Genomic DNA, 26,397 nt, shown 5'->3' on the forward strand with positions numbered 1-26,397 from the left:
TCAAACTCTTAGTGAAGATTTGAAAAGTGGGTGTGCAAAATGTGCCATAGGGTGGCCTGCTCAGTTGAACAATTTATAAGGCAACGTATGAAAAATAAATTAATTTTCTTAATACTGTAAGTGGCTGTCCACAGGATGTGTACTTGGACGCCCATTTGGCTAAAAGTGTTGCCCTGGATATTGTGCCATGCTTGCACTAGCATTGACATTTTGTGTAGACATGTCACTCTGACTAAACTTTTACCTGCAATGGGTTTGCAGAGATAATTTAGTTTATAGAGAATGCTAGTTGAAAAAAAGGAAAAAAGTTATAATGATAAATTATTATTATAACAATTATTGTGCCTGCCTGAAGACTTAAATTTTGTGATTTTCTGGCTGAAAACCACCCCTGGCAAACTCTTTTTCCTTAACAAAGAGTTTCTTTTCAGTCTGTTGTTTGCATTAAAATTGAGGCAAGCACAAAACCCAGTGGAGAGTGAGGTGCAGAATATCAGGAAAATATTCTTTTGTTCAAATGGGAATGCTTGCTACAGAGACTAGATACTGTAAGTTCCAGGATAATGCACGGTATCTGGTTTGATGTATTTTAATCTGCTTGTAGTGGTGGTTCATCTGAAATACATGGATGGCGATGGGATGAAATTCTTGATAAAACAGAGGTGTGTTTATACCATTTTGTTGAAGGAATTTCAGTCTGTATTTTGCTAATAGATTACTGTGGAACCCTGATTTTTCAATCCCTTGATTTCTTGATCCTGTCAATTAAGTTGAAGCAATCTTTTGGTTTCTTGGCAAAAAAGTTAGGAGAAATGTACTGTCACTATTTTAACCTCCTACTTTATTTGCAGATTTTGTTGATTAGAAAAATTCATTAAATAATTCACCTTTTTGAAGTGGTCAATAATTAGAATTTAGTGGTACCTTAACAACTCTAATATTATATGGAAAATGTCTTTGAATCAGGCACACTTTCACTCCAGAATTCAAAGTATCAAATGAAATGGAGAAAAATAGTGTTAAAATCCTTGAGTAAAGGGAATTACATGTAGAAAGGGCTTCTGATATTTCGCATGGTTGCGGAGCTGCGAATTTCAAGTAAATCTGCGAAATCCCACAAAATTGATTAAGTCACGCAAAATACGGCCAAATTCACTAGAAATCGTACCAAATACATGTCCATGCAACATATTTGACACTTATTTTGGCTGTTGGGCTGTTTAGTTGCCATGAACTTGCAAATTTATGGTGAAACTTCATCACTGCAATGAGTAAACAACATCTGAAAACTACTGGGCACTCACTGTGGCCACGATGTAAAAGACTTTGCCACTGCCGCATTTCTTGAACGTATTGTTGAACAAATACAAACACATACTACAGTCCAAACAAGTTGCTCAAATTTTCCTGCAAAATCGCCGGTTTTACAAAGACAACACTTATAAGTAGTATGTGTTTCTGTTGCTGTTGTTATTGCATAGGCTAACACTCATCATTTTCTGAAAAAAAAATGGCAAAATTGCCATCTTTTTTAGTTACAAATGTTCGTCAAATCAGTGCAAAACCGATCGCTTTTGCAGTGAAATTTTCCCAGAAAACTCCCATGAAATTAGCTGTTTTTTACCGATCGTTTTTCAGTGAAATTTGCCCCGAAAATTCCTGCGAATTTCCTGCAAAATCGGCTGTTTTTTCGGCAAATTTGTCTCTGGAAATCCCGCAAAATTTGACTTTTTTTCCACGACCTATCAGAAGCCCTGTGTAGAGGATACTGTAACACAAGCTATGCATTTGGTTGCATAGCTGGATTGGTCCCTAAACTGTTCACTTATCATGCCATAATGTAGATTTTTACAGCTCTATACCAAACCTCAGAAGCTTGACATGCTTTAGACCTGTGATGAGGTACACTGTTAATCATAATTTTCTATTTTTCATATTTTAGTCTCCATCACCTGCCTGGACATTGCAACCCCCTGCAACTAGGTAAGATAACTCCTTTATTAATATTTTTGATACTTTGATATACTGGTAAATGGTTTTAGTAGTCGAATGTTTCGATGTTCTAAACATCATTTTCATTTTGATATATAAATAATGATTACTTATTGGATAATTATTTTATTTATACAAGTTATCATAAATTATACTTTTTAAAGGTATTTATTGTCTTTGGTATTTTGCCTGGATATCAATGGCATACAGTACATATTTCATGCCTCCATTATAGCCAGTTATGTTCAGATGAGAAAGGGTCATTTAAATCACTCAACTTGAAGCTATCAAGAAACACCATATGCTCATGTTTTCCTGTCGCACAGTAATTTTCATGTCTCCATACACTTCCCCTTTAATTAAAAGACCTTGGCCATGCCAACACATGTGCATGACACAAGCGATATCTTGTCTTCATGGAAGTAGATAAATAATATTGTCAGTACTAAAGTAACAATTATTAGTACATGCAGATAAATTGCCAGTACTCATTGTATTGATAAAGGTTCTTGTTTCTCTTTTGTCAAGGACTTCTCTGGATGTCCCTGAGACCAATGCTTTAGCATTTGCTGATCAGGTATAATAATTGTACTAAATATGAGGGCTGGTTACTACAACTGTTAAAAATAATCTGGAAGTGAGATCAGTAAAATCAGTGCTATTCGTACGACTACTTAAGGCTGATTTACATTGTTACATGAAAATCTGCTACACTAGAGGCAGTTGTTTGTTAATGTTCATGGGCCAACAATATTATTAAATAAATTACAGCATAAAAGTTTTATGCAAGGTCAAGCAGTCAATATTACCCCTGTATGGTTCACAATGAAGTGTGACATGTACATTCAATCTGTCGGGATAGTGTGTTACATACACTGACAGTTACAAGTTTTGAAAAAAAATAGTTCTGGAAGTCTACAGATTACCATGCAGTTTATCATTTGGAAAGCCAAGGAGAATTCTTTCAATTACTGGTTTAATATCATTACTACATGTACATAGAGGACTCCATCATTTCACTTTCCCTCTTAGGAGGACACACTTTTCTCAGGCTGTGGAGACAACAATATCTACATGTGGGACCTGGAATCAGGAACATGTAAGGTAATCTTCAAGTATCCTTCTCTCCCTAAACTCCTCCCCAGTGCCCTCTAGATATATAAATTATACTTGTAAAAGTATTTTGCAGCTTCTGCTATCATGCTTGCACTGCCAATCATTCATGTGCCCACTCCAAAGTGAAATAAATTCAAAGGTAAGCAACCAGAACATCAACATTTCAATTCCTTGTTATTAAGCCAACTGGCAAAGTTTTTACCAGTCCTAGGTTCTATAGAATGAATGCACATCTACATGTATACCAATGAACATTTTGCAAAGGATCAAAGTCAAGTGAAATGGTTCCTTGTTCAGGGTTCACCTGCTGCCTACTCTAACAATATCAGATCAGGAGGTGGCCACCTGCTTCAAAACATCATGCAGCCGTGTTGCATTACAAACTTGGAATTTCTTAGTGATGTGATAAAAAAGATATGAAGCAACTAAGTTTTTCCTGATGTTAGTTCTTTCTGATGTGAAGTTTATATGAAATAATTCATATATGAACTGCGGTTGTAGATGAAAGTGAAGAATGATCATCACAGTTAATTTTCCAATTTAAGCAATTGGAAAGAAGAAGCCTGAAAAAATCAGGGCTGATTTTTTCAGGCTTCTTCTTTCCAATTGCTTAAATTGGAAAATTAACTGCGATGATCATTCTTCACTTTCATCTACAACCGCAGTTCATATATGAATTATTTCATATAAACTTCACATCATTTCACTCCTCACGGGAAGATATGAACTCAACTAATTGACCTCGCTCCCAATGTGTGGCTTCATAGCTCAGTTGGTAGAGCATCGCACCGGTATCGCGGAGGTCACGGGATCCCGTTGAAGCCCTGATTTTTTCAGGCTTCTTCTTTCCAATTGCTTAAATTGGAAAATTAACTGCGATGATCATTCTTCACTTTCGTTAGTTCTTTCTGTTGATGAATGTTCAGATGTCTGAAATCTGTTGTAAGGCATGTGTCATCACAGGCTATAATTTGGTGTACATTCCCAGAAATTAAAGGTTTGTAAGTAACCATTTGATGTTTTATTCACAGTACTTTAAAATTAATTTTGTTGCATTTTTTTATACCTGTTTTTCTAGAATACCCTTGTGGGGCACACAGATTATGTCCATTGCCTTAGCCTCAGAACAAAAAGCAATCAATGTGTAAGTGGATCAGAAGATGGCACTGTGAGATTATGGGGTATGGAAATTTAACAGTTGATTGTAACAAGAAGGAACAAGTTATGGATGTAGAGGTGCAGCTGCTGTCTTTTCTTAAATGTGATTGTTTTCAGATTACAGAATAAAAGGATCAATGACTGACATGATAGAACCAGGGAAAAATGAGGTACAAAAATCAAAATGGTTATACTTTAATAACTTATATTAATTTAATTGCTTTCAACGGAAAAGGGTAACACATAATTTACTTTGGTTGTGATTTTAACAAACTGCTCTAAACTCTTTGTGACAGTAATTTTTACTACCTGTACACAAGATAGAGATCCTTTGTTACAAATTTGCTTTACCAGGACATACACAGACCTCAGTTAGGCTCATGGATAGGATGTGTCGCTGTGGATGATAGTCAGGACTGGATGGTGAGTAAATGAAGTCTTGCCTGAAGTTATTTGTAAATTAGAGCAATCAATTTAAAATAATGATACAATTATAGTCTGTGAGCAGACTCTGGTTGGGAGGAAGAGCTGAGAAGGAGCTGGCCACTCCTGGAAGGGTAGAGAAGGAACTAGCTGTGTGTGAAGTGGCTGGGGGGGGGGGGGGGGGATGGGGGCTTTAGTGGGTCTCCTCTTTTTTCCTTCTTTCTTTTCCAATCTCCCTTCTGTTTCATCCAGCTCTCTCTTCACCCCATCCTCAACTAGAGAGCCTGTTCACAAGGTATTGATTGTGGAGGCAGCATTGCTGATGATTTAGGGCTCTGGACTTGAAATCTGGAGGTCCCTGGTTCAAATCCTCCACCCTGCTACTATCTGGATTTGTTCTCAAAGAGTTCAACCCCTCAACCGTGTTGTATAAATAGCCAACTGGTCAGCCTCCCTTCAGCTGGGATTCTTAATAGGTTATGTTCTATTTGAAATATTTTTTTTATTTAGTTACAGTGTCCCCAATTAGCACAATAGTGCTAAATACTTTTGACTCACTCTCAAACAAAGTTATTTTATCATTATCATTATTATTACTATTACTATTACTATTACTATTACTATTACTATTACTATTACTATTACTATTACTATTACTATTATTATTATTATTATTATTATTATTAACATTATCATTATTAATTATATTTATTCAATTAAAGCACTTTAGAGTGTTGGAAGCTGCATGACATGTTAGGGTGACAGACTTAGTTCATTTCTGTTCATCACAGTGTTATGTTCTTGCACTCTATGCAGGTCTGTGGTGGCGGCCCTTCTCTTTCTGTGTGGCATTTGAGATCCATGGCATGTACAAGTGTTTTAAAAACAGCGTCAACCCAACAAGCTGCTCTCTTTCATGATGACATTGTAAGATAGAACCAAGCTTAAATAAATATTTAATAAATAAATAAATAAATAAATAAATAAGTATATGGTAAAGTGGCTATTTTTAGGGAGGCGCGGTGGCCTCATGGTTAGTGCGCTCGTCTCCGGATCGAGCGGTCTGGGTTTGAGCCCTGGCCGGGGACATTGTGTTGTGTTCTTGGGCAAGACACTTTACTCTCACAGTGCCTCTCTCCACCCAGGTGTATAAATGGGTACCGGCGAACTTAATGCTGGGGGTAACCCTGCGATGGACTAGCATCCCATCCAGGGGGGAGTAGAAATACTCCTAGTCGCTTCATGCTACAGAAACCAGGATAAGCTCCAGCCTGATGGGCCACTTGGCTCGTATGCAGACTTTACCTTACCAAAGTGGCTATTTTTGCAATCTGACTTGGAATGTAACGGTTGTTTTAATTGTGTTTGAGAGGTGTAACGATGCCAGATTTGGATTTTCAAATGAAGTAGAACATTATGACTAACATGGAAATTGTTCCTGTGTCAAACCCTGGCAATGACCACTGTGACAGTGATGTGGTTTTACTACATTTTGTTTTCAAGATACTGTCGGCTGGATCAGAACCAAACCTCTTTCACTGGCAACTCAATGGCGATCCTAAAGCACAAGTGCCCTGCACTCCAAACTCAGTTTTTGCAATTCAAGTAAACAGTAAATCTCCAAAAAATAAGGTAACCTGATCAAGTGGCAATGTTTTCAGAACAAATTACCAGGGTAATTTAAATTACTCTAGGAATACAGCCAGTCCCCTTTAATCACAGTTTTCACTTCTGGCTGCTTTGGAGCACGGGACTTGATCTTGGTTTGCTGGCAACCTTAGTTACAGGCTCTCTTGTATTACATCAACAATATTCACAGAAGCTCATTCTGTTCTTCTAGGTTTGACCCTGAAAGTTCTCAAAGAAAAATATATCTAGTGCCAAATTGAATATAAGCATTTCAGGGTGCAAAAACATCACAGTTTATCAACAGTTTCAGTTCATCCACATCCTTTCAGCTTGCATTGACTGTATTGTGATATTTGAAGCATACAGCAGCTGACATATGTAATTAAAAAGGGGTTTTTCCTTAAATTCTACCATGTTTGTTTAGTGTTCTCTTGTTTTATTTTTTCTCCAGGTTCTTGCAGTTGGTGGAAGTTCTGCAAATATTGATGTTTTTACAAACTTTGGTTATAAAGCACTTTCTTTAAAATTTTCTCAATAAATGCAACTTTAGTCTTTTCTTGTCATTCAGTGTTAATAATGAGTGTGATTTGCATCATGGCAACTACAATTACATGTTATTGTTCTCAGCTCTTATTGTACTAGTATAGTATAATTCAAGGGGCACCACAATTTGATTATGGGGAACCATAGATTTTTATTTATTTTTATTTATTTATTTTTATCAAAAGGGTCCACAGGAATTTGGTCAGAAAAATTGGGAAAATCATTTTTGTGGCAATATGATTGTGTTTATCACTGTAAGAAACCGCCAGTTTTTATTTTTTAATGGTTAGTGGAAATATAAACAATAAACAACTGCAGGGCATTAATTGGATATTTTGACTCCCTCCTCAGCAGAGGGTAGAAATGTTGGTTATAGAAAGCTGCTGTGCTAGGTGAGTGCAGGCACAAAGTCAAATGGATCAATTGGGCGGCAAACCTCTTCCGCGCTGCCATCACCTTGCACGTAATCCTGTGCCTGTACTCATGTCGTTCATTATTGTCCTTTTTTCTAACAAGATAATTAAACCATTTATGATGGATTACTTGAATGGTCCATCTCTGGTCTTGCTAGTCTTCTTGACAAGTGTTAGTGAGGAGAAGTGTTATGTGACATGGCTAATAATGGCTACGCTGTTCTCTTGCCTGATAGAGATAAAGTAGAGATCTTTGAAAGATCCAACAAGATGAAGATCTTAGAAGATCCTCATAAATGCTAAGGCAGATCTTCAAAGATCTTATAAGGTTTTTCACACGGCAGGCTTTTTATGGGGATCAAGGGATTCAGAATATAACAGAACTGGACACAAGAGGAGCTGCTGTGAAACATTGACAACTCTGACATGAAAGTCTTACACAATTATACTTTAATACACAGCAATGAAAAAACTTTTGTTTACACACATTTGTTAACAACTGTACAAAAATCCTTCTCATATATTAAGTTAATGCCTTAAAACACTAGGATCTCTCAATAATATAACTGCTTTATGAAATATTTACAGCTATTGCAAAACATCAACATGCCTCATAAAAACTGCTACACCATTTATAATTTTCACTAAATGTAACACATTACTAATAACCATCCTTTAGATCTTTCAGTTCCATAAATTTGAATAAAATATTTGGTTTTTAATAGACTAGTACAGGGTCTGGATCTTTTCATTGCAATTCCTATTATGTTGTTAATGTAACCAGAATTCCATGATCGTTCATGAATTTGTTCTATGTTGCCACTAATATCCATATAGCTTGCATTTAAAAACATCTTTGTCAGCGCATTCTCTGGTCCTGTCAAAGTAGATGAAATAACCATCTTTACGTTGAAGTTTCTTCACATAGCCATTGTGGGGCCAGCGGTCCTAAAAGAACAAACAAATGAACCATAAGTAAATGGAAGAGATGTTGTTATTGCATGAACAAATTAGTTAAAACAAGTTGTTTAGGGGAGCTCAGTCACAGGTATTTTAAGTTATTTTGGTCACATGCAGAATTGCCTTTAAATTTAAGAAAACCCGAAAACAATAATTTACTAACTTAGATAGAAAAACACAGAAGAGATAATAATAATAATAATCCATAAAGAAACAAGGATGGCGAAGGATGGAGAAGATTGACACAGATTACAAATGATGAACTTGAAAAATTCAGGCTTAACTTTTCAAGATGCGCAAACTGTGATGTAGTTCCTGTAACACATTGTAGCCACTGGGTAACATTACCCTGGAGTTAAAGTACTTGCCCAATTCAACTTCTGGTTTGTCAACACAGTTTGGTCTAAAAGAAGTTATGTAAGTTGTCAATGGACATCTTGAAAACTTGTGCTTAAAGTTTGCAAGTTTGTCAACTACAATCCCTCACACAGTAGTCATGTCCCACGCCATCCTTGTTTCTTCTCTGTTTGTTGTTTCTATTTCGGTGTTTTTGATATTTTACTTAATACATGGTTTCAGCCCCTCTATACTTACTGATTGCTTTTCCTGTTGACCACGCTATTTAAAGGTATGACAGTTTGCGCATCTTGAAAAATTTAGCCTAAATTTTTTAAGTTCTCCATTTGCAATCCGTGTCAGTCTTTTCCATCCTTCACCAACTTTGTTCCATCATGGTTTACTATTATCCCTTTCGTGTTTTTCCGTCTCAGTAAACTAATATTTTCAGGTTTCGTTTAGTTTAAAGGTCACTTTGTATGTGGCCAAAATAACTAAAAATGCCGTGACTCAGAACGCCTATATACTCATCACGTGATAGCTTGGCTGCTAAAAAAAAATCCACCTATTCCGCCTAAATGAGAAGCAATCTTGGTGATGGGAACTTTTATGATGATTTCCTTGGCTTTCGTTTATACTAACAATGTCCATCGTGTGGAGTTGTAATGTCATCAGACACATCAATGCCCAATAGTTCATAAAATTCGACATTCTGGGAAACTTGTAGGTAAGCTAGTGATTTTATATCACTTACTGGTTCTTTCTGCTTGACATCGCGATATTCATGAACATCTCTGTACCCAGCGATTTGAAATCTGTAAGCTGCAAGGTAACGAAAACAAAGCAGCTCCTTAATTGTATCACAAGTGAAACATTCTCTTGAAGAAGCATTTGATACCAACTCAACTGCAGCTGGCAGGGAGCTATTTAACTGTACCTTCTTCGACTTCTTCGCTCCAGCGCTTTGGTCTTGAAACTGATTTCGGTCTTGAAGGCTGAGCAATCGGAGATACGATAGACGCCATAGTGTTTGAATCTAAAAATAAAGAAATGTTAGTCTCGTAAATGGTGCTTGCATCTTCTAGCTTCCTCTAATTCACCAGTTACACGTACCGCTCGGTTCGCCTAGAATTATCTTGCTTGACTCCACAAAGGGCGAAAACTACTATTTGTGGTCACTTCTAACTATTACAGGGGTAAAATACCTCGCAGTTCAATGCGAAAAGTCAAGGAAATGTCAAGCTCACAAAAATTCTCAGTACAGACTCGATGAAAACGGTGCGAAATTTGCGTGACCAGCGCGAAAGGGCAATCGGAGACATGAAATCAGAATATATCAGTGAATTTAGGGGAAAATCATCCTTCTACAGAAATTAACCGGTTCAACAAGGACACAAACGCGACAGAACCTACCTTACTGATCTCTGTTCTCAAAATGATAACTAAACGACGAAATCTTCGCTGATAAACTGTTTGCAATGTTTTGCTCGCGCTATGCAACAGATGTGTTGCTGTCACCTGATTGGTTTATCGGGGGTTACCATAACAACAGAAAAAACAATTAGAATAACTTTGAGCCCACACGGTGGTCAGCTGTGTTTCTTTGTAGTAGTAAACAAAAATGGCGGACGGAGCAGATTGATTCGCAAGAAGGATGGATTTTCTTTTAATGGCGGTGTTGTATACTCTCTTTTTTGTGGGGCTGTCGTACATCATTTTCCTCGGAAGGTCTGGATATCATCGGGGTGGCTGGGTTGGTCTGCTCCGAAGAAACTTATTTTCGGTAAGCTTATACATGTAAAGTCAGGAAGTGCATGGATCGACAACTTTAAGCTCAAGTTTTGCAACATCACTTGGTTTCCTTGCGCTTAATTGGCGTATCAGTACGCATGAAAAATGGTTTATGCTTATTTCAGAAATCTCATCACTAGGAAAAATGTCCATTAATGATCTTTTAACATAAAGCTATGAATGTTCATTTATGCAAACTATGTGTACTTTTCCAGGTTGCACATTTTGTGAAGTCCAGTTTTCAAAGGTGCATTCCTGCAGCTGTTTCTCGAACAGTAAACAACATCACAACGTACATTCTGTTTACAAGGTATATATATATATTAGCTTTTAGTATAAATCTACTAGCGTTCTATCACGAATGCCATTCTCTGATTGGCTACGCTACTCACTTTCTGTTCTGTTGTAGATAGTGAGTAGCGTAGCAGCGTACGCTGGGGATTATTCGCTCTCGATTTCTATGGGCGATGGTTGACTCGGGCTGCGCCCTCGTCAGCTATCACGCGATAGAAATCTCGAGCTCATAATCTAATCGTTAAATAGAAAGAAAAGAAAAATGGTATATATCATTTTATGATTATTTTTTAAGAACATTAGCAACATGCATGTACCTGTACATGTACCTTATAGTCTGTACTGTGTCAGTGTACGTCAAGCTCAATAAAATTCTCAATCTTCACAGGAGTTTGTTTGTGACAGAGATTTCTTGCAAAGTAACTTGGATACAAAAGTAGAGAACTGCCAGTATTTTTTTTAATACCCTGTAAGTTGCCAAAATTTTAGCAAAAACTTTACATTTTTATGTTTTCTTTTCTTCAGGAATCCATGCATTCAACTATTTTATGGCTTTGTTATTACTGGAGGGACTGCTATATACACCTTCAGGGTCATCCCATTCTTCGATAAAATCAATGTATTTAGCATTGTTACGTATATACTTATAGCCATCAATGTGACACTCTTTTGGATTTGTTCCACCAGTGAGCCTGGTATCATTACAACCATAGATCATGCTGATTACATGAATGACTATGAACCTGATGGTGTATATTACACACAACCGGAATGTTATACATGCAAGTTTATTAAGCCAGCGAGGTCAAAACACTGCAGTAAGTACACATATAGATTGTTTTGAGGTTCCTTTTAATTCCAAGTATGCCACTCTCAAGTGTTCTACAACTGTGCCACTAGAACAAACAGATTGCAATAGAGTATATAGTTGTACTTGTAATATGCATGCAAAGCTTTATATACATGGACATGCTGGTACAGTATGTAAGAAAGCAGGGTAATTGTAAGGAAGTTGTAGGTTTGATTACAGTAACTGGAAGACAGAACCAATGGAAACAATTTGTGTTGTGGAATGCTGCTTTGCATTATCCATATAAAATTTGCCTCGTCCAAATTGGGCTATACAGGTTGTAGGGAGTCTTGGAATTTGAGGGTTTGTTTTCTTTGATTCTCGCAGGGGGGAGGTACTCCCTTATATGAGCTATAAAGGTATGCGCGGCCCCAAAGGGTATGGTTTTTCAGCCATTTTGGTCATAAATAGGGTATCGATTTTAGCCTATTTTGGCCATTTTGGTCATAAATAGGGTATGGTTTTTGCACTCTAGCCTTGATATGGGTATGTTTTTAAGAAGAAGCCACTTTTTCATCATAATCAAATTAACAAAAGCCCTTCACAAATTATGTTTACAGTAATTTAACATTGGTCTGAACTAGGGAACTTACAGTATTATAATGCAGGTCTGAAACAGGGTTTTAATTTAATGGTTAGGTCATAAATAGGGTATCAAATATTCGGTCAGGTCTTAAATAGAGTAGGGAATATCGCAGATTTTGGTCATAAATAGGGTAAGGGTTTTGAGAAGCAGACCGGACACCCCCACCCAACTTTTCTGGGAATACCCCCCAGGTTTGATCCCTGGGAGTTGGGGTCTGAAACAAGGGTTCAATGTGCCAAAAAGTTGTGTTTGAAGTGCAGGTGATCATATATTAATGCAACCTGCACAGTATTAATGTAAATTATAGTTGAGGGCTAGTGGATTTTGCAGTCTGGCTGTTGGATTCTGTCCTTCACTTACCCAAAAAGTAATTGAAATTTCTTGAGAAAGTTTTGAGGAAAATGCAAATTACATAATGATGAGATTAATTTTTTTTGGTGCTAACCAGTGACTCTGACTAGACAGTGACTTTCTGTTTAGTACATCATAGTTACAGCTGGCCTGAAGGGCAAGCCCAAAAATTGGTTTTCTTTGCACTCTGAGTTCTTATTGTAAACCTTTTTACTTCTAAGTACCGACAAGGAAGACCGAGTGCAAGTTTTCATGTATGATTAAATGTTCATGACTGTAGACATAAATTGCAACTTACCTTTTCCAATTTGTTTCTTTTTGTACGTCTTGTTTTCTTTTGTTATCAGCACTCTGTGATGTTTGTGTGAGTCGATTTGACCATCACTGTTCATGGGTTAACAACTGTATCGGAAAGAAAAACTACAAGTTCTTTTGCTGTTTCATCACAAGTTCAGCAGCACTATGTGTCTATGTAACATTTGTGGTTGCCGTTGTATTTTTGTATATTGTGATGTCAGACGGTGTGATCGGCATGCAGTATGTAGATCATGATGGAAAGCATTATCCAGTGGGAATCAGATTTCTTTCCCAGGTAATTGTGATTTTAACTGGCTAAACAATGATCTTTTCTTCAAGATTGCCAAGTTAAAAAAAACCCTAACTTGTATTGCTCAATATCTTTTATTTGAATAGTTGTCTTGAGGCTTGAGTGAAGGGTTTACTACTGTTCATGAATTTATAGTATATTACTGACTCTTAGTCTGCGAGCAGGCTCACGTTGGAGCACAAGCGCGTTTGGCGTAGCCGCATGCGCGAAATCGAGCGGCAAAACCGCGAGACGAGAAAGTGACTTTCTAGGTAACTCTTCACCAGACTCCTTTCGGCCAGATCGCTTTTCTCTTCCACGCTCTCGCGCGTGACTCAAAGGTGAGCCTGCTCGCGGGCTAAGTGACTCTGGAGTCAGGCATGACAGGATTAATCGTGGGACCTTTGAGGGGTTAAAATTCTTCGTTTGGTGCAACTGAGTTGAAACCGTTAGTGTTATCTGTACTGCTATTTAGGTTTTAAACCTGGGGAAAATATGACAGATAGTACCTGTCAGAAATAATTGGTAACTTGTGATGGTGAAAATGAGCGTCCATTAAACAAGATTCTGATGCCTTTGAGACAATGACGACCGTCAAATTTATAACCTCCCAGTTCCAGGGGATTTTCCTGACCAGCTGTTCGTCACTGCCTTTGTTAAGTCAAGAAAACCTCGTCGGCAACGGGGACGTCGCTAAACAAAAGATTTAATCAGCAGAGCATTGGCTGTGTGGCCTGCGTTACAATTCTCGATACATTTCTTTGCCGTCGTCTGCAAAACAACAACGTGAAATGGCCAAATTCTGCGTTGTTTGGAGAACGTGAACCAGGGCGGCTAATTTTAAAATTTTCTATTTTAAATTTATCACTGTGTTCCAGATTTAGTTTTGTGGTACTTTTTTTTAGCAGTGATAAACAAAGTTAATGACTTTAGAGTACCGCAAGATTCTTAGGTAAAATGTAAATTCATTTTTTAATCGACGTTGTCCTCGGTGTAGGTAGGGAGGTATTCTTTATTTATCCACGGTATCAATTCACATCAGACGCGCTCTTCCATCGATCCGTAAATTATCTAATGTAACTAAATTAATTATCTTCACATAATTATACTAAAAACTATTCAAAAAACTATCCTATATAATTATTAGCTATCGTGATTTAATCTTAATTAATATATAAAGGATTTAAAAGAGCTAAGAGTGGGCTGTATCTCAAAGGCAAGCTGTTCCAGAGAACAAAACCACGATGTTGAAAACTTCTTTTGCCTGTTTCAGTATTCGACGGCGGCGTCGTCGTGGTTGCTTAAACTCCCTCCTATTTAACAATTAGATTATGAGCTCGAGATTTCTATTGGCTGATAGTTTGCGAGTAGCACAGCCACTCAGATTGCAGCGTTTGCATTAGTATACTAGAAGAATTCTACTAAAATAATTTAGAAAGACTGCGTTGAAGTGACGAGGTGGAAAGTTATAGGGTGTACGTGTGAATTTAGTTGGATATAAAGGACAAATCTCCCGACTACAAACAATTTACATGTAGACTGTGGATTTAAAAAAATATATGGTCACGGGAAATACTTGTCTTTTCTTCTAGATCAGTGAACTTACAAAGCATAATGTTACCTTTTTAGTTGGTGTATACCCGGAAGATACGTGCTGGTTTTTGATTCACCCATAAGGGTATTTTCCTAAGAAGGTGTTTTACACGAGACTGTTTTTCGACAAGCTCTTCATTTTGTTTTGTGTTTTCTTTGCAGTATCTATTGGTTCGCCATCCCTTGTTGTCCATACTCTTCCTTACTGTAGTGTTCTTTGGCGTGGCTATGTGTGGATTCTCTTTATTTCACTTGTACCTTGTACTCACAAATCAGACCACGAATGAATTTAACAAGCGTTGGTTTGGAAAAACCCAGAACAAGATATCTCGTCAGGCGAGAACAAGCCTGCCTAAGACTGAAACAACTAGGAGTGGAACTTCAAAACGAAGGACTACAGACAAAAATACTTCCGTAACAACTCAGACCAGAGACACTGGAGAGAAATTACAGTCATCGCCAACTAGTACGCCGTATAATAGGGGAATCTGGAGAAATGTCGTTGAAGTATTGCGAGGATGAGAAACCCTAGTGGAGAAAGATGGTTTAACTTACAGAACGGATAGGAGATCTTGCTGATCAAACGTTAGAATATACCTCGCAGGAAAATAACCTATTTTACTTAAATTAATGCGACTGGGAGAGTGTTAAAAAAACACGAATTTCCAGTTATTTTGTAAAAGAATTTTCGATGAGGCTTTAATATGACTCTACTAAAAAATGCAAACTTGACATTCTTGGTTGCAAGGCTGAACCCAAGATTTTCTGAGCTGAAACGGCCTCAATGAAAACTCTTGAAACCAAGTGATATAACACTTAGAAGAAGTTGACAAAATTGTTTTTAATTTGGGTGTTTGTGAACAAAGCTGTTTGTAGTTAGAAGCAACTGAGGCCCCACACTACGCCTGAGGTATTTGAAAACGGCGCTTTATTTCCACGGTTATAGGCCTAACGTCCATACTGATCCGTCACGAAAACGGAGCTTTTCGAAAACGTTCTTCAAACCGGGGAAATTTGAAAATGCTCCCCGTTTCGTTTTCGTGTGGAAGGAAAACTAACATTTTGAAAACGGGGCATTTCGAAAACTATGGCGTCACGAATATCGAGTGATTTCCCTACCGAGTGATTTCCCTACCGAGTGTTCCTCAAACACAAATCCAAAATGACCTGTGATTGTTGCGTTTTCAAATTCCTCCAGCCTTCATCAGGTTTTCCATACAGAGAGTTAACAAGTTACCCACAATTCGGTATGGGATCAAACTTCAGTTCAGTTAAAGCTGTCCGACATTTCATTTGGCAAAAGCCGGATTGAATTTCCCATTTATCCTATCCAGTTGATAACTAGTCACACCGCAAGTGATTGTCCCAAATTTTCTTTCTATTCCCTCTGATCGCGTACTGAAATAATTGTTCTTATAAAGCCTATGTGTTACACCACACATTGAATACTGTTGTCCGCTACTGCTGGGAATATCTCAATCTTTGAAAAATACTATCGAACGTGCCAATCACTACGGGATTAAGTCGTTACTGAACCTGGGTAACTCGGCTACCTATGATGTATGCCTAGCTATGGCTGCGATGGACACCCGTTAGTAAAGGCGTATCATGCATGCAGTCGCTCATTTATTTTTTGAGTGTTTTAGACCGGATGGCCCAAATTATACTTCTCAGTTTTTTACACGTAGGATAACTAACTATAATTTACGAGGTACTATCTTGTACAGCCACCATATAACAGCCTTGTCGTGCGCAACTCCTTGCTGTTTAAGATTGCCCACATATAGAACTAGTTACCAACTATCACCAAATCCTCGACCGCTTAAGGACAATTTCGTTCTCGTTTGAATGGTGTGGAGTTTGCAGGGTGCCAGTGTATGAACTGTATTTTCTAACTCAAATTTTTAATATTACGACTAGTTATTCTTAAGAATATTTTATATTTTAATGCTAAATTTATCTTAGCGAATATAGTAATTGTAAGTAGTAATGTTAATGTAAATAGTCGTGCGTTTTTTGTCATGAGCCCCTGGCTCGGGAGATTGGGCAACTGCACTCTCCACGTTTACGGCTTAAAATAAAGATACCTTACCTTACCTGGTCTAGATTCCAAAGATTCTCATTTCAATTCAAGTTTTTGGTGGCCCTGCGTATTACAGTTTTTAATTTATTTAGGGTACGCTTTTTTATTCGTTACAGCTAAGGAAAGAAAAATGTAACAATGAATCAAGGAGACGTTTTTCTCAATTAAGCTTCCAGAAGAAATTGAAACTACAACGGGCTCTCCATTACCACGTTCAGTTCTTGTCTGCGAGTGTTTATAGGAAACACCAGTGAAAAGTTGACAAACGTTTGGGGTTTTTCGCTTTTTCAAAAGGAAAAGCACAAGAAAACGCAGTCTAGTAAAATGGAGATATTGAGCTAAATACACTAATAACCGAAAACCCTGGGTGAAATGTGCAGATCTAAACAAAGCTGAACATGCAAAATGCCTGCAAACACTGATCGAGTCAATCCCAGAACTGAACAGTAAGGTAAGGTAAATTTATTTTAAGTCATAAACGTGGAGAGTGGTTGTCTAATCTCCCGAGCCAGGGGTTCATGACAAAAACGCACGACTATTTAATAACGTTACTACTTACAATTACTATATTCGCTAAGATAAATTCAGAATTAGAATATAAAATATTCCTAAGAGCACGACTATTTACAATAACATTACTACTTACAATACCATATTCGCTAAATATACATGGTTTTTTTATTAGACAGACGGTAATCCAGTCACATTTGCTTTGGTTTTGTGCATTGCTACGTAATCGACTAATTTACCAAACCAATTGAGACTCGCTCGCACGCCTGCTACCGCGCTTCGCCTTTGCTATATGTACTTTTGCTTCAAATTTTGATTGGTTCACTGGATTGTCAATCACTGGTTTTGTTTTGTGACGCTCAATTATTGACTTACGCTCTATCATTCTTGAGGAAAAGCACGGATTCACCAATATGGAAAATGAGATTTGCTGAAAACTTAATTCTCCAAATGAAATATCTAAATGAAGAGTTAAATTGTAATAAGAGAATGTCGGAAATTCACAAACATTTTCAGTTATATGTTAACGGACGTTTCATAACGGAATTCTCGATGTGGCCTATCACTCTATTGAACAGTTTTGAACGTCATTTGTTTGAACGAACAAGTCACTTTTTCCGTAATCATCCGGTTTGACGTGGATAGATTCCAATGCAATCTACGATTGAGTCAAAGATTTGAATTTCGAGCCAAACGCTTCTTAAACAGCAGAGTCCTATATACTGGAAATGGATCATGCAGCTTTAATTTAGAGAGGAAACTGCTGGATTGCGGCGACATCTCATCTAATCCCGGTCCTAGGAGAACGAGATCCTCTCCGAAGTATCCTAGTGGCGAATGCCAAAGGGCTGTCAAAAACAACCAGGACGCCATCTTGTGTTCAAGCTGCAAGAGATGGTCTCACGCTAATTGTCTTCAAATGTCTCGTCCGATCTTTCAGTACTACCACGACAGGCCTGAAGTAGAATGGAGCTGCCTCTCGTGTTCCCTTCCACCACTGAGTGATTCATTTTTTGCGGATACCTCGGCTGAATCTGTCGATGCAATTTCTGATGGACAGCAAACAGATGACTGTGATGGAAACGACGAGCTGTGGTCTCAGTTTGACGAGACGGCGAAGAAGCACACTAAAAACTTTAAAATGGCACACATAAACGAAAACAGGGTCGGTGGTTTTAAATTCAATGAAATTAAGTCATGGCTACTCTCTGGCCGCTTTGATGTTCTGGTAATTTCCGAAACCAAAATCGACCAGAGTTTTCCGGACAGCCAATTTCATGTGGACGGTTTTCGCTTTTGTCGCAGCGATCGTAAGGCTGGAGGCGGAGGGCTCATGATTTATATCCGGAGTGATTTGTGTTTCACAAGGATAAACAGTTTTAAAGATCGTTCCTCTGAACACTGGTCGGGCTTCAAGACTGAATTCATAGGACTTAAACTGAAACTGGGAAGAAACTGGATTACTGTTGTTGGGATGTATAGACCACCGAGCGTTCCCAAAACTGTATGGAAATGTGAACTATCATCAATCTTTGAGGCTACTATCGCGATCTCTCGCAACGTGTATTACTTGGGAGAGCTAAACGCGGACTTGCTGGACCCGGATAGGCCTCCTAAGGATGGCCGAACTCTGCTGGATTTATTGCACATTTTTGATCTCCATTGTCTTATAAACAAAGCAACTCGAAAAGCTAGAACTTCAGAAACATTGCTGGATGTTATCCTGACCAACAACAAGAAAACATCTTTGAACTCTGATGTTGTAGATACGCAAATTAGTGATCACTCTCTTGTTTATTGCATTCTCCGATCCAGAGCGCCGATTTTAAGATCGCGAGAGATTTGTTTTCGGAGTCTCAAGTCTTACAGCCAAGAAAAAATGCTGAACGATTTGCATAAAGTCCCGCTTCTTGACGTGATGGAAGTGTTTGACGATGTTGACGACAAGCTTTACGCGTTTGAACAATTGTACTCGGACAGTCTTGATGAGCACGCCCCCGTAAAACAAACGCACATCAGAGGAAACCAGGTGCCGTACATGACAGAAGATCGGCGCAAGGCAATTAGGCATCGCAACAAGTTGTGGAAAATATTCATGCCGGATCGCACGGATTGTAATTACGAGCTGTATAAACGGCAAAGAAACAAATGCACGTCTCTCAGACGGAAAACTATAAAAGAACACTTCAAAAAGAAATCGAAAAGTGGGCGTGAGAATCAGCGTGAACTCTGGGATACTTATCGCCCCTTCTTAAACAGTAAAACTAAACAAGCAAATGACATAGTTCTTAAGGAAATGAAGTTCCCATCACAAATAAGAAACAGATTGCGGAGTTGATGAACAATCACTTCGTTAAGGTGACGGAAAATGCTGATGATGTAAAGGAAAGTGATTTTGGAGAAGACTTCGTGAATTATCCGGGTATTTTGGCAATTCGTAATGCGCAAAGACATGCACCAGAACAGTTTAGCTTTCATCAAACGAACATGGTGTTGGTAGAAGAAATGCTTAAACACATGAATACGCGCAAAGCATGTGGGTACGACATGTTACCGCCCAAGCTGATTAAGGATTCTGCTTCTGCGATCGCCAAGCCGCTAACAGTGCTATTCAACTGCTCTATTGATCAGGGTAGGTATCTGGCATCTTGGAAGATGGGACAGATTACACCACTATTCAAAAAGGACGATGAGCTAAATAAAGCAAATTACAGGCCGGTTACTGTATTTCCTGCGCTAAATAATATATTTGAAAGACTCCTGGCAGCGCAACTTGGTGATTTCTATAGCTTGATTCTATCGCACTATATCAGCTCTTATAGGAAATTTCACAGCTGTGAAACTTCCCTGCTACGCATGACGGAGGAATGGAGAAGGATGAGAGATCAAGAGGACACTGTGGCAGTTGTATCTATGGTCTTGTCAAAGGCGTTTGATGTAATCCAACACTCTCTTCTTCTTGCGAAGCTCAAAGCCTACGGATTGGACAAGGCAAGTTGTGCCCTGATTAAGGACTACCTTTCCTCAAGGAATCAGAGGGTCAAGATAGGGGATACTTTTTCAGAGTGGCTACATGCAAGACGAGGCGTGCCTCAGGGAAGCGTCCTCGGTCCCATGTTTTTCAATATTTTCGTAAATGACATGTTCTTGTTTTGCGGGGATGTTTAGTTAAATGCTTATGCAGACGATCACCAAATATATTCATCGAACAATGATCCTGTTGCGCTAGATGGGCGCATGCGCAACGCAGTCGAGACAGCAGACCGGTGGTACCGGCAAAATGGAATGTTGGCCAATGAAAGCAAACATCAGGCTTTGATCCTGGGAAAATCGGAACACACCTTCTCGTTTCCTACAAAGGACTTAATTGACATTTTAGGAATGAACATTGATAACAATTTAAATTTTCACAATTACATATCTCTTATTTGCAAAAAAGTCAACAACCAGTTTAATGTAATGCTTAGGTTCAGAAACCTTATTTCCAAAGACATTTTAGTGAAACCGTATAAGGCCTACATACTCCCTCATTTTGATTATTGCTCAAAAGTTTGGCACTTTTGCAGTGCAAACAACAGGGACAAAATAGAAGCTCTTAACAAAAGGATTCTGAGATTCATTCTAAGCGATTTTGAATCGCCTTATAATGTGCTGCTAGACAGGGTAAACTGTCTCCAACTTCATGATCAACGCATCTGTAAATTCCTTACTACTTTGTACAAAAGTCTATTTTTCACTAGCTATCCGGCCTATATGAGAAACATGTTCTCGTTCCGTTCTACTTCATACAACATGCGTGGAAACTATCATACTGGAAATGCCCAAACCTAAAACTACAACTTTTGGTCTCCACTCCTTTACTTATCTGGCAACAAAAGAATGGAATTCTCTACCCAATTTTATAAGGTTATGTAACTTCTCAGACTTCAAAAAGCACATCAGTAAAACCAATTCATGAAACATGTAAATGACAATTTTATAATTAGTTAACATAAGTCAATTGAAAGTGAAGAATGATCATCGCAGTTAATTTTCCAATTTAAGCAACTGGAAAGAAGAAGCCTGAAAAAATCAGGGCTTCAACGGGATTCGAACCCGTGACCTCCGCGATACCGGTGCGATGCTCTACCAACTGAGTTATGAAGCCACACATTGGGAGCGAGGTCAATTAGTTGAGTTCATATCTTCCCGTGAGGAGTGAAATGATGTGAAGCTTACATGAAATAATTCATATATGAACTGCGGTTGTAGATGAAAGTGAAGAATGATCATCGCAGTTAATTTTCCAATTTAAGCAACTGGAAAGAAGAAGCCTGAAAAAATGTGTGGCTTCATAGCTCAGTTGGTAGAGCATCGCACCGGTATCGCGGAGGTCACGGGTTCGAATCCCGTTGAAGCCCTGATTTTTTCAGGCTTCTTCTTTCCAAGGGTAGGGTTTTTCAGCCGTTTTGGTCATAAATAGGGTATCGATTTTGGCCATTTTGGTTATAAATAGGATATGGTTTTAGCACTCTAGTCTTGAATTGGGTATGTTTCTTAGAAGAAGCTACCTTTTCATCTTTATCGATAAAACCGTCAACAAAAGCCCTTCATAACTTATATTTGGGGCAACTGTGTCAGCTGCAACGGTCATAAATAGACTATCGAATTTTTAGACAGGTCATAAATAGGGTAGCAAAACAAACGCAGATTTTGGTCATAAATAGGGTAAGGGTTTTGGGAATTTGGCCGGACACCCCCACCCAACTTTTCTCGAAGTACCTCTCCCCACGGGCATTAGATCATGGCGTCTCCTACTCGATGAGACGAGGATGACTCGTAATTACATTAAAAAAAAAAAAAAAGGACCTCCGAAGAAGCGCCAAATACCTCACGAGACAGACATGTCAAAACCTAGGCCGCTCTCTGCTTTTTGATGGTTAAACCAATCAAACAAACGGGCGTAAGATGCCGTTTAATAGGAGATCGCTTGCCGTGGTTTGTTTTCACTGAGCTTGCTTCCCAAATATGCCTGAGATATTCCTGTGGGATGACCATGTTTACTGACAACGTACAAATGCATAGCGTAACTTTCTTGATTAATTATTTAGTGTTTACAGCTGTTTTGGGACAGGTTCTTTTACAAAAGCGCATAAGGACCATAAGAGAACGCGACAATGTCCGAGGTATTATGTGTAATGCTGGTTAACTGTTGCTTGATTGAAGTGCAAGGTGTTTTGGCGCGGTAGAAGGAAACAGCGCAAATACGTGTACCCATGCTTCCTTCTTGCTGAAATCTACCCATAATACAAATAAGCATTGACAAGCAGGCTTTTGTGGGCATCCTTTGTCACAACAGCTGAAAACCGAGATGCCACGCACCTCTCTGAAGGCTTAACAGGATTGGCAGAGAAAACCTTAGCGGAACAAGCAAAAGAACTAATGAACCTAACCCTCAAGACATAATAGGTTCGTGAAACAGGAGCGAATGAAGTTACGAGTTCTGAATAGATACTTAGATTCTGTTCGTACGACGTGAATTGCAAATGTTTTAGACCTTGCAATGTTTTCCATTTAATATAATAACGGTTGGACCATGATACTAATATATGTTGTAATTTGAACTTCCGATTATTCGAACTGTGTTTGTGGTTCTTCTGTGCCTCAGAAAACAGATGGTCATTTGATCTGTCAAACTAGAAACCCTGAAATTTTACCAATCGAGGAAATGCTGAGTTTTTTCAGCAGGTGCACAGGATGTTCGACATGATCTATTTATAGGTGATCTGTTATACTAATAAAATATCTAACACATTCGTTTTGTGAAAAGCAAACTGCTTCCTTTCTGTGTGAAACGTGGCTTGTCTTATCTCGAAGAATCAGTTAAATAATTAATGTATGACGTTAAAGGAACTCTTTTGGGATTAAGTAATTTAACTGCGATGTCCGGTCTAACTAACAGAGGATGTATAGTGTAACATAAATCTGTATGGGTGTGAAAATTGCTTGTTTCTCGACTCTATATATGCCTCTCAGAGCTTGGAGGCCCGGTTCACTAGTATCATTGCCAATGAGACATGGAACAACACGGCGTGGCTACAAAATCAACACTTACCTTTTTCTTTGAAAATCGGTCTTCAGCGAGGACAAATGCCATTATTTCAGGATGAAATATGAATTTGCACAAGAAGTATTTATTTTTGCGATTTAAATTGAAAATACACTTGACTACATCACTGCGTTCCTCATAACGGAATCTTTTTTGATAATACTAAAATTTGGGTCGGCTAGACGACGCGCGCGCTACACGGCGAAAAAGGGAGAAAAATAAAAATAGATGACCTTGCATCAGCAAAACTACCTGCCAATACCAAATCTGAATATTCATCCAGGCAATTTGCGCAATGAGTTCCGATAAACAATGCGCCCCGACCAAAAAAAAACACAAGATTGAAACTCAACGACTTATCCCCGACGAAAAATGTACTAATATAGACGAGTGCTGGATGGCTTATTTCCCTCTACAGGCGGTGCAATTCATTTCTTCGCATTAAAAAACCACCTCAGATAAGATAGTTGTTTTTGGCGCACGGCCATAAAGCATTTGACTGAGGTCCAGTAGGTCAATATGTTCAGTTTAATTGAATCATGTCTTTTCTCTAAACTTTTCTGTGTGCATTACTTAGCTTTGGCCCATCTTACTCTAGCCTCCTCCGCCTCCTTCACAAAGATTATGCAGGCTCGTCACGCATTCCTCTCCAGCGAATGTCCGAGGTGTTCGTTCGGAAGAGCTGTGCGTGACAAGGCCAGTGTATGTCTGTGCCGGGAGGCTAATCTCAATCGTAACTTTGAATTAAAGTTCATTTGAAACCTGTTTTGATTCATAATCCGGCGGCATCAGCCCTAATCGGTTTTCTAACTACCGTGAGGGTAGGATAAATCTGATTAGCGCATTTTTATTCACGAGCGGACGAGGTTAACCAAATGCTCTGATTTGAATGGCTACTTGAGCTGGCAGGCGGCGGATATATTCAAGCTCAGAATTAGCCGCTATGTTGGGCCAGAAAAATGGTGTCTTCAATTAATGCCATACCTTTGAGGAATCATTCATCAAGCTTGTTCCGGTTGTTTCTTTTGCGTGACTGTGGACCTCACTTGCGTCTGGTTTATAAACAAGCCAAAAAGGGGAATTGGCCATCATCCATATTTTGACCTCACGCTTGGTCAATAACCTGTCCACTAAATCAATGTTAAATAAGTATTTTTTCCGAAATTAGCCTGTTCCAGGAAGGAACAGAGAAACAGAAATGTATATGTCAGTTTCAGGTTAATTTATTACAATTTAAGGACAACAAATTAGCAAAAACAAAAATGCCACAAGGATCTGGTCCGTAAAAGAGTCATAGACCCAATATTCAGACAGACCACCTACATTATGAATATGTTAAAAAAATATATTAAAATAAATATATTCTATAAGCTGACCAGTTCAGCTGGTATTCATTAAGAAGTTCACCACGCTTAAAACTTGAATAACCAACCGCTAGTCTAACTAGTGATTATATGAATGGACTCAAAAAGATGACAACAAAAAGTAACGTTGACTATAATCTCACCTTAGACTTTGCCGACAAATGATATCTATGCTGAAGGGTGATACTTTAATCTTTTCAGCTCTAAATTGCCGGGGCTTTATTCTAATCTAATTAATAGTCCCCTTTACCCATGTATGATAAACCATTTGGAAGCTTTTAATTGATCTGTTTATTCCAAAAATCACACCATTAGACGCTAAGGACGTGATAGCTTTGACGAACGATGGCTTGAAAAGAGAGAACGAAAAAAACAAAAAAGGAGTAAAAAGTTAAAATCTTCAAATATACTAGGTATACCAGCTCTTGATGAATAGGTTAATAGTCAATGCATTACAAAACACGTAATTATTGTAGAAAAAAGAGTTTCAAAACTTCCGGGGGTGGTGAACTATATCATGTATAGTGGGTTTACAATTACAAGCCCTTTTCAAACGGACTCCCAAGCAGCCGCAAGTAGCCGCAAGTTGAACTTAGAGACTTGTTATGGGTGGCCAATTTTCCTCGCAACAGCAATATCCTTTATTTACCCATATGTTTTTCTTACAGAATTGATTAAAACTAATTGAGAGTTATCATTGACATAATTAAGTACACGCAAGTACACGCAAGTCGCCAAAAAAACCATTTAAAGGCTAAGGGCTTACTCCCACGCGGCCAAAACGTTGCCATCACGCAAAACACAACAACAACGGATGGACGTCACTCAACTTGCGTTGACTTGGGTTGGTTGGCCAAACGGTGAAAAACTTGAGTCGACTTGAATGCAAATTTGATCTCGACCAAAGTGATGAGCGCAAGTCATCACAAGTCAGCGCAAGTGCACGCAAGGCCTGGCCAAACGGAGTCGAAGGTAGACTTTAGTCTACATGCGAGTCCGTCTGGCCAGGACTTCACAACACAATTTTGGTGCAAAAAGTTCATCGCCGAATCCAAAAGTGACGTCACAACAAAATAAGTGTTCTTCCGTGATAGACCAAAGGGTTAAACATAAAACATGAAACTGGCGATTTTGAGATGGAAGAGATGCGTACAAAGGTCAAAGTAGTTTCTAATATATATTTCTTTTACTGCTCATCCCCTACTTTCTAAGGCAACTGTATAAAGTTTTCTCTCGTGTGCTCCACACTATTTTCATGGCGACAAAATATTAAAATATTAAAATATTAGAGAATTCGAAATCTTATGAATACCATGAATTAACAGGGAAGAATAAATGTCCTTTCTGTTACCTAATGACTCCCGTAGCGAACTAATTTCCCTTGCACAACAACGCGTGAGCTCGCGCGATTTGGAGTGGCGCGCTGATCGGTTATAGTTTATCACCGGCCAAAATTAAACATATTCATTTTTAGTCTATCGTTTGAAAGTTGGCCACAATTCCTATCTTAATTCATCAGAACGAAGGTAGAGAAGTTATTATTTTTTCGTCCAGAATTTTCCCTCGCGCAAGAACGCTTCGTCCAACAGTGGTGTCTATGACATAATGCATCTACGTAACCATAGCAACACGCTTGTTGTTTTCGCTCGTAAGCGCATATTTTATTTGAAGAGCTTTTTCCGTTTCAGCACTTCTGGAAGATGCTTGACATAAACATCAGGTGAGCAGGAA

The 26,397-nt window shown here is 38.5% G+C and overlaps 4 protein-coding genes across 5 annotated transcripts in view; 3 read left to right on the forward strand and 1 right to left on the reverse strand.

Annotated features, from left to right (window-relative positions):
• The window catches only part of LOC110049867 (THO complex subunit 6 homolog), an 8,802-nt gene extending 1,921 nt beyond the window's left edge, over positions 1–6,881 (forward strand). The window contains exons 5-14 of the mRNA XM_089290557.1: positions 605–662; positions 1,943–1,983; positions 2,521–2,569; positions 3,025–3,096; positions 4,187–4,289; positions 4,384–4,436; positions 4,621–4,689; positions 5,506–5,616; positions 6,193–6,321; positions 6,770–6,881. Of these exons, the coding sequence (XP_089146683.1) occupies positions 605–662; positions 1,943–1,983; positions 2,521–2,569; positions 3,025–3,096; positions 4,187–4,289; positions 4,384–4,436; positions 4,621–4,689; positions 5,506–5,616; positions 6,193–6,321; positions 6,770–6,856 (772 nt within the window). The 3' untranslated portion in view covers positions 6,857–6,881. The remainder of the gene's footprint in view (positions 1–604; positions 663–1,942; positions 1,984–2,520; positions 2,570–3,024; positions 3,097–4,186; positions 4,290–4,383; positions 4,437–4,620; positions 4,690–5,505; positions 5,617–6,192; positions 6,322–6,769) is intronic.
• Positions 6,882–7,707: 826 nt separating this feature from the next.
• Positions 7,708–10,064, reverse strand: LOC110049865 (meiosis expressed gene 1 protein homolog). Its single transcript, XM_020755708.2, has 4 exons — positions 9,984–10,064; positions 9,508–9,606; positions 9,325–9,392; positions 7,708–8,222 (listed from the first exon to the last, which is right to left on the reverse strand). The coding sequence occupies exons 2-4, from the start codon at positions 9,593–9,595 to the stop codon at positions 8,097–8,099; spliced, it is 282 nt and encodes a 93-aa protein (XP_020611367.1). The 5' UTR covers positions 9,596–9,606; positions 9,984–10,064; the 3' UTR covers positions 7,708–8,096.
• Positions 10,065–10,152: 88 nt separating this feature from the next.
• LOC110049877 (palmitoyltransferase ZDHHC4-like) lies at positions 10,153–16,717 on the forward strand. 2 transcript variants are annotated; one of them, XM_089290554.1, is made up of 5 exons: positions 10,153–10,353; positions 10,577–10,671; positions 11,181–11,473; positions 12,790–13,034; positions 14,784–16,717. In XM_089290554.1, exons 1-5 carry the CDS (start codon positions 10,225–10,227, stop codon positions 15,141–15,143), a joined length of 1,122 nt encoding a protein of 373 aa, XP_089146680.1. In that variant the 5' UTR covers positions 10,153–10,224; the 3' UTR covers positions 15,144–16,717. The 2 variants fall into 2 exon arrangements, with proteins under 2 accessions (XP_089146680.1, XP_089146681.1); XM_089290555.1 differs by having other exon boundaries at positions 11,343–11,473.
• A 1,416-nt stretch (positions 16,718–18,133) lies between these two features.
• Positions 18,134–19,552, forward strand: LOC149112626 (uncharacterized). The gene has a single exon (XM_089289352.1). It carries the CDS (start codon positions 18,134–18,136, stop codon positions 19,550–19,552), a length of 1,419 nt encoding a protein of 472 aa, XP_089145478.1.
• Positions 19,553–26,397: the final 6,845 nt, after the last annotated feature.

Source organism: Orbicella faveolata, unplaced genomic scaffold (assembly GCF_042242905.1).
Source record: "Orbicella faveolata isolate gen_17 unplaced genomic scaffold, um_ofav_v1 contig_2, whole genome shotgun sequence".
NCBI lineage: Eukaryota > Metazoa > Cnidaria > Anthozoa > Scleractinia > Merulinidae > Orbicella > Orbicella faveolata.

Excerpts from the sequence above, each read along its gene's own strand:
- LOC110049865 (XM_020755708.2), bottom strand. The coding sequence starts at position 9,595 with ATGGCGTCTATCGTATCTCCGATTGCTCAGCCTTCAAGACCGAAATCA. Across the intron at positions 9,393-9,507 it reads GAGCGAAGAAGTCGAAGAAG|CTTACAGATTTCAAATCGCT; the intron begins GTACAGTTAAAT and ends GTTACCTTGCAG. Across the intron at positions 8,223-9,324 it reads ATGTCAAGCAGAAAGAACCA|GACCGCTGGCCCCACAATGG; the intron begins GTAAGTGATATA and ends TTGTTCTTTTAG.
- LOC110049877 (XM_089290554.1), top strand. The coding sequence starts at position 10,225 with ATGGATTTTCTTTTAATGGCGGTGTTGTATACTCTCTTTTTTGTGGGG. Across the intron at positions 10,354-10,576 it reads TCCGAAGAAACTTATTTTCG|GTTGCACATTTTGTGAAGTC; the intron begins GTAAGCTTATAC and ends GTACTTTTCCAG. Across the intron at positions 13,035-14,783 it reads GAATCAGATTTCTTTCCCAG|TATCTATTGGTTCGCCATCC; the intron begins GTAATTGTGATT and ends TTTTCTTTGCAG.
- LOC149112626 (XM_089289352.1), top strand. The coding sequence starts at position 18,134 with ATGTCTCGTCCGATCTTTCAGTACTACCACGACAGGCCTGAAGTAGAA.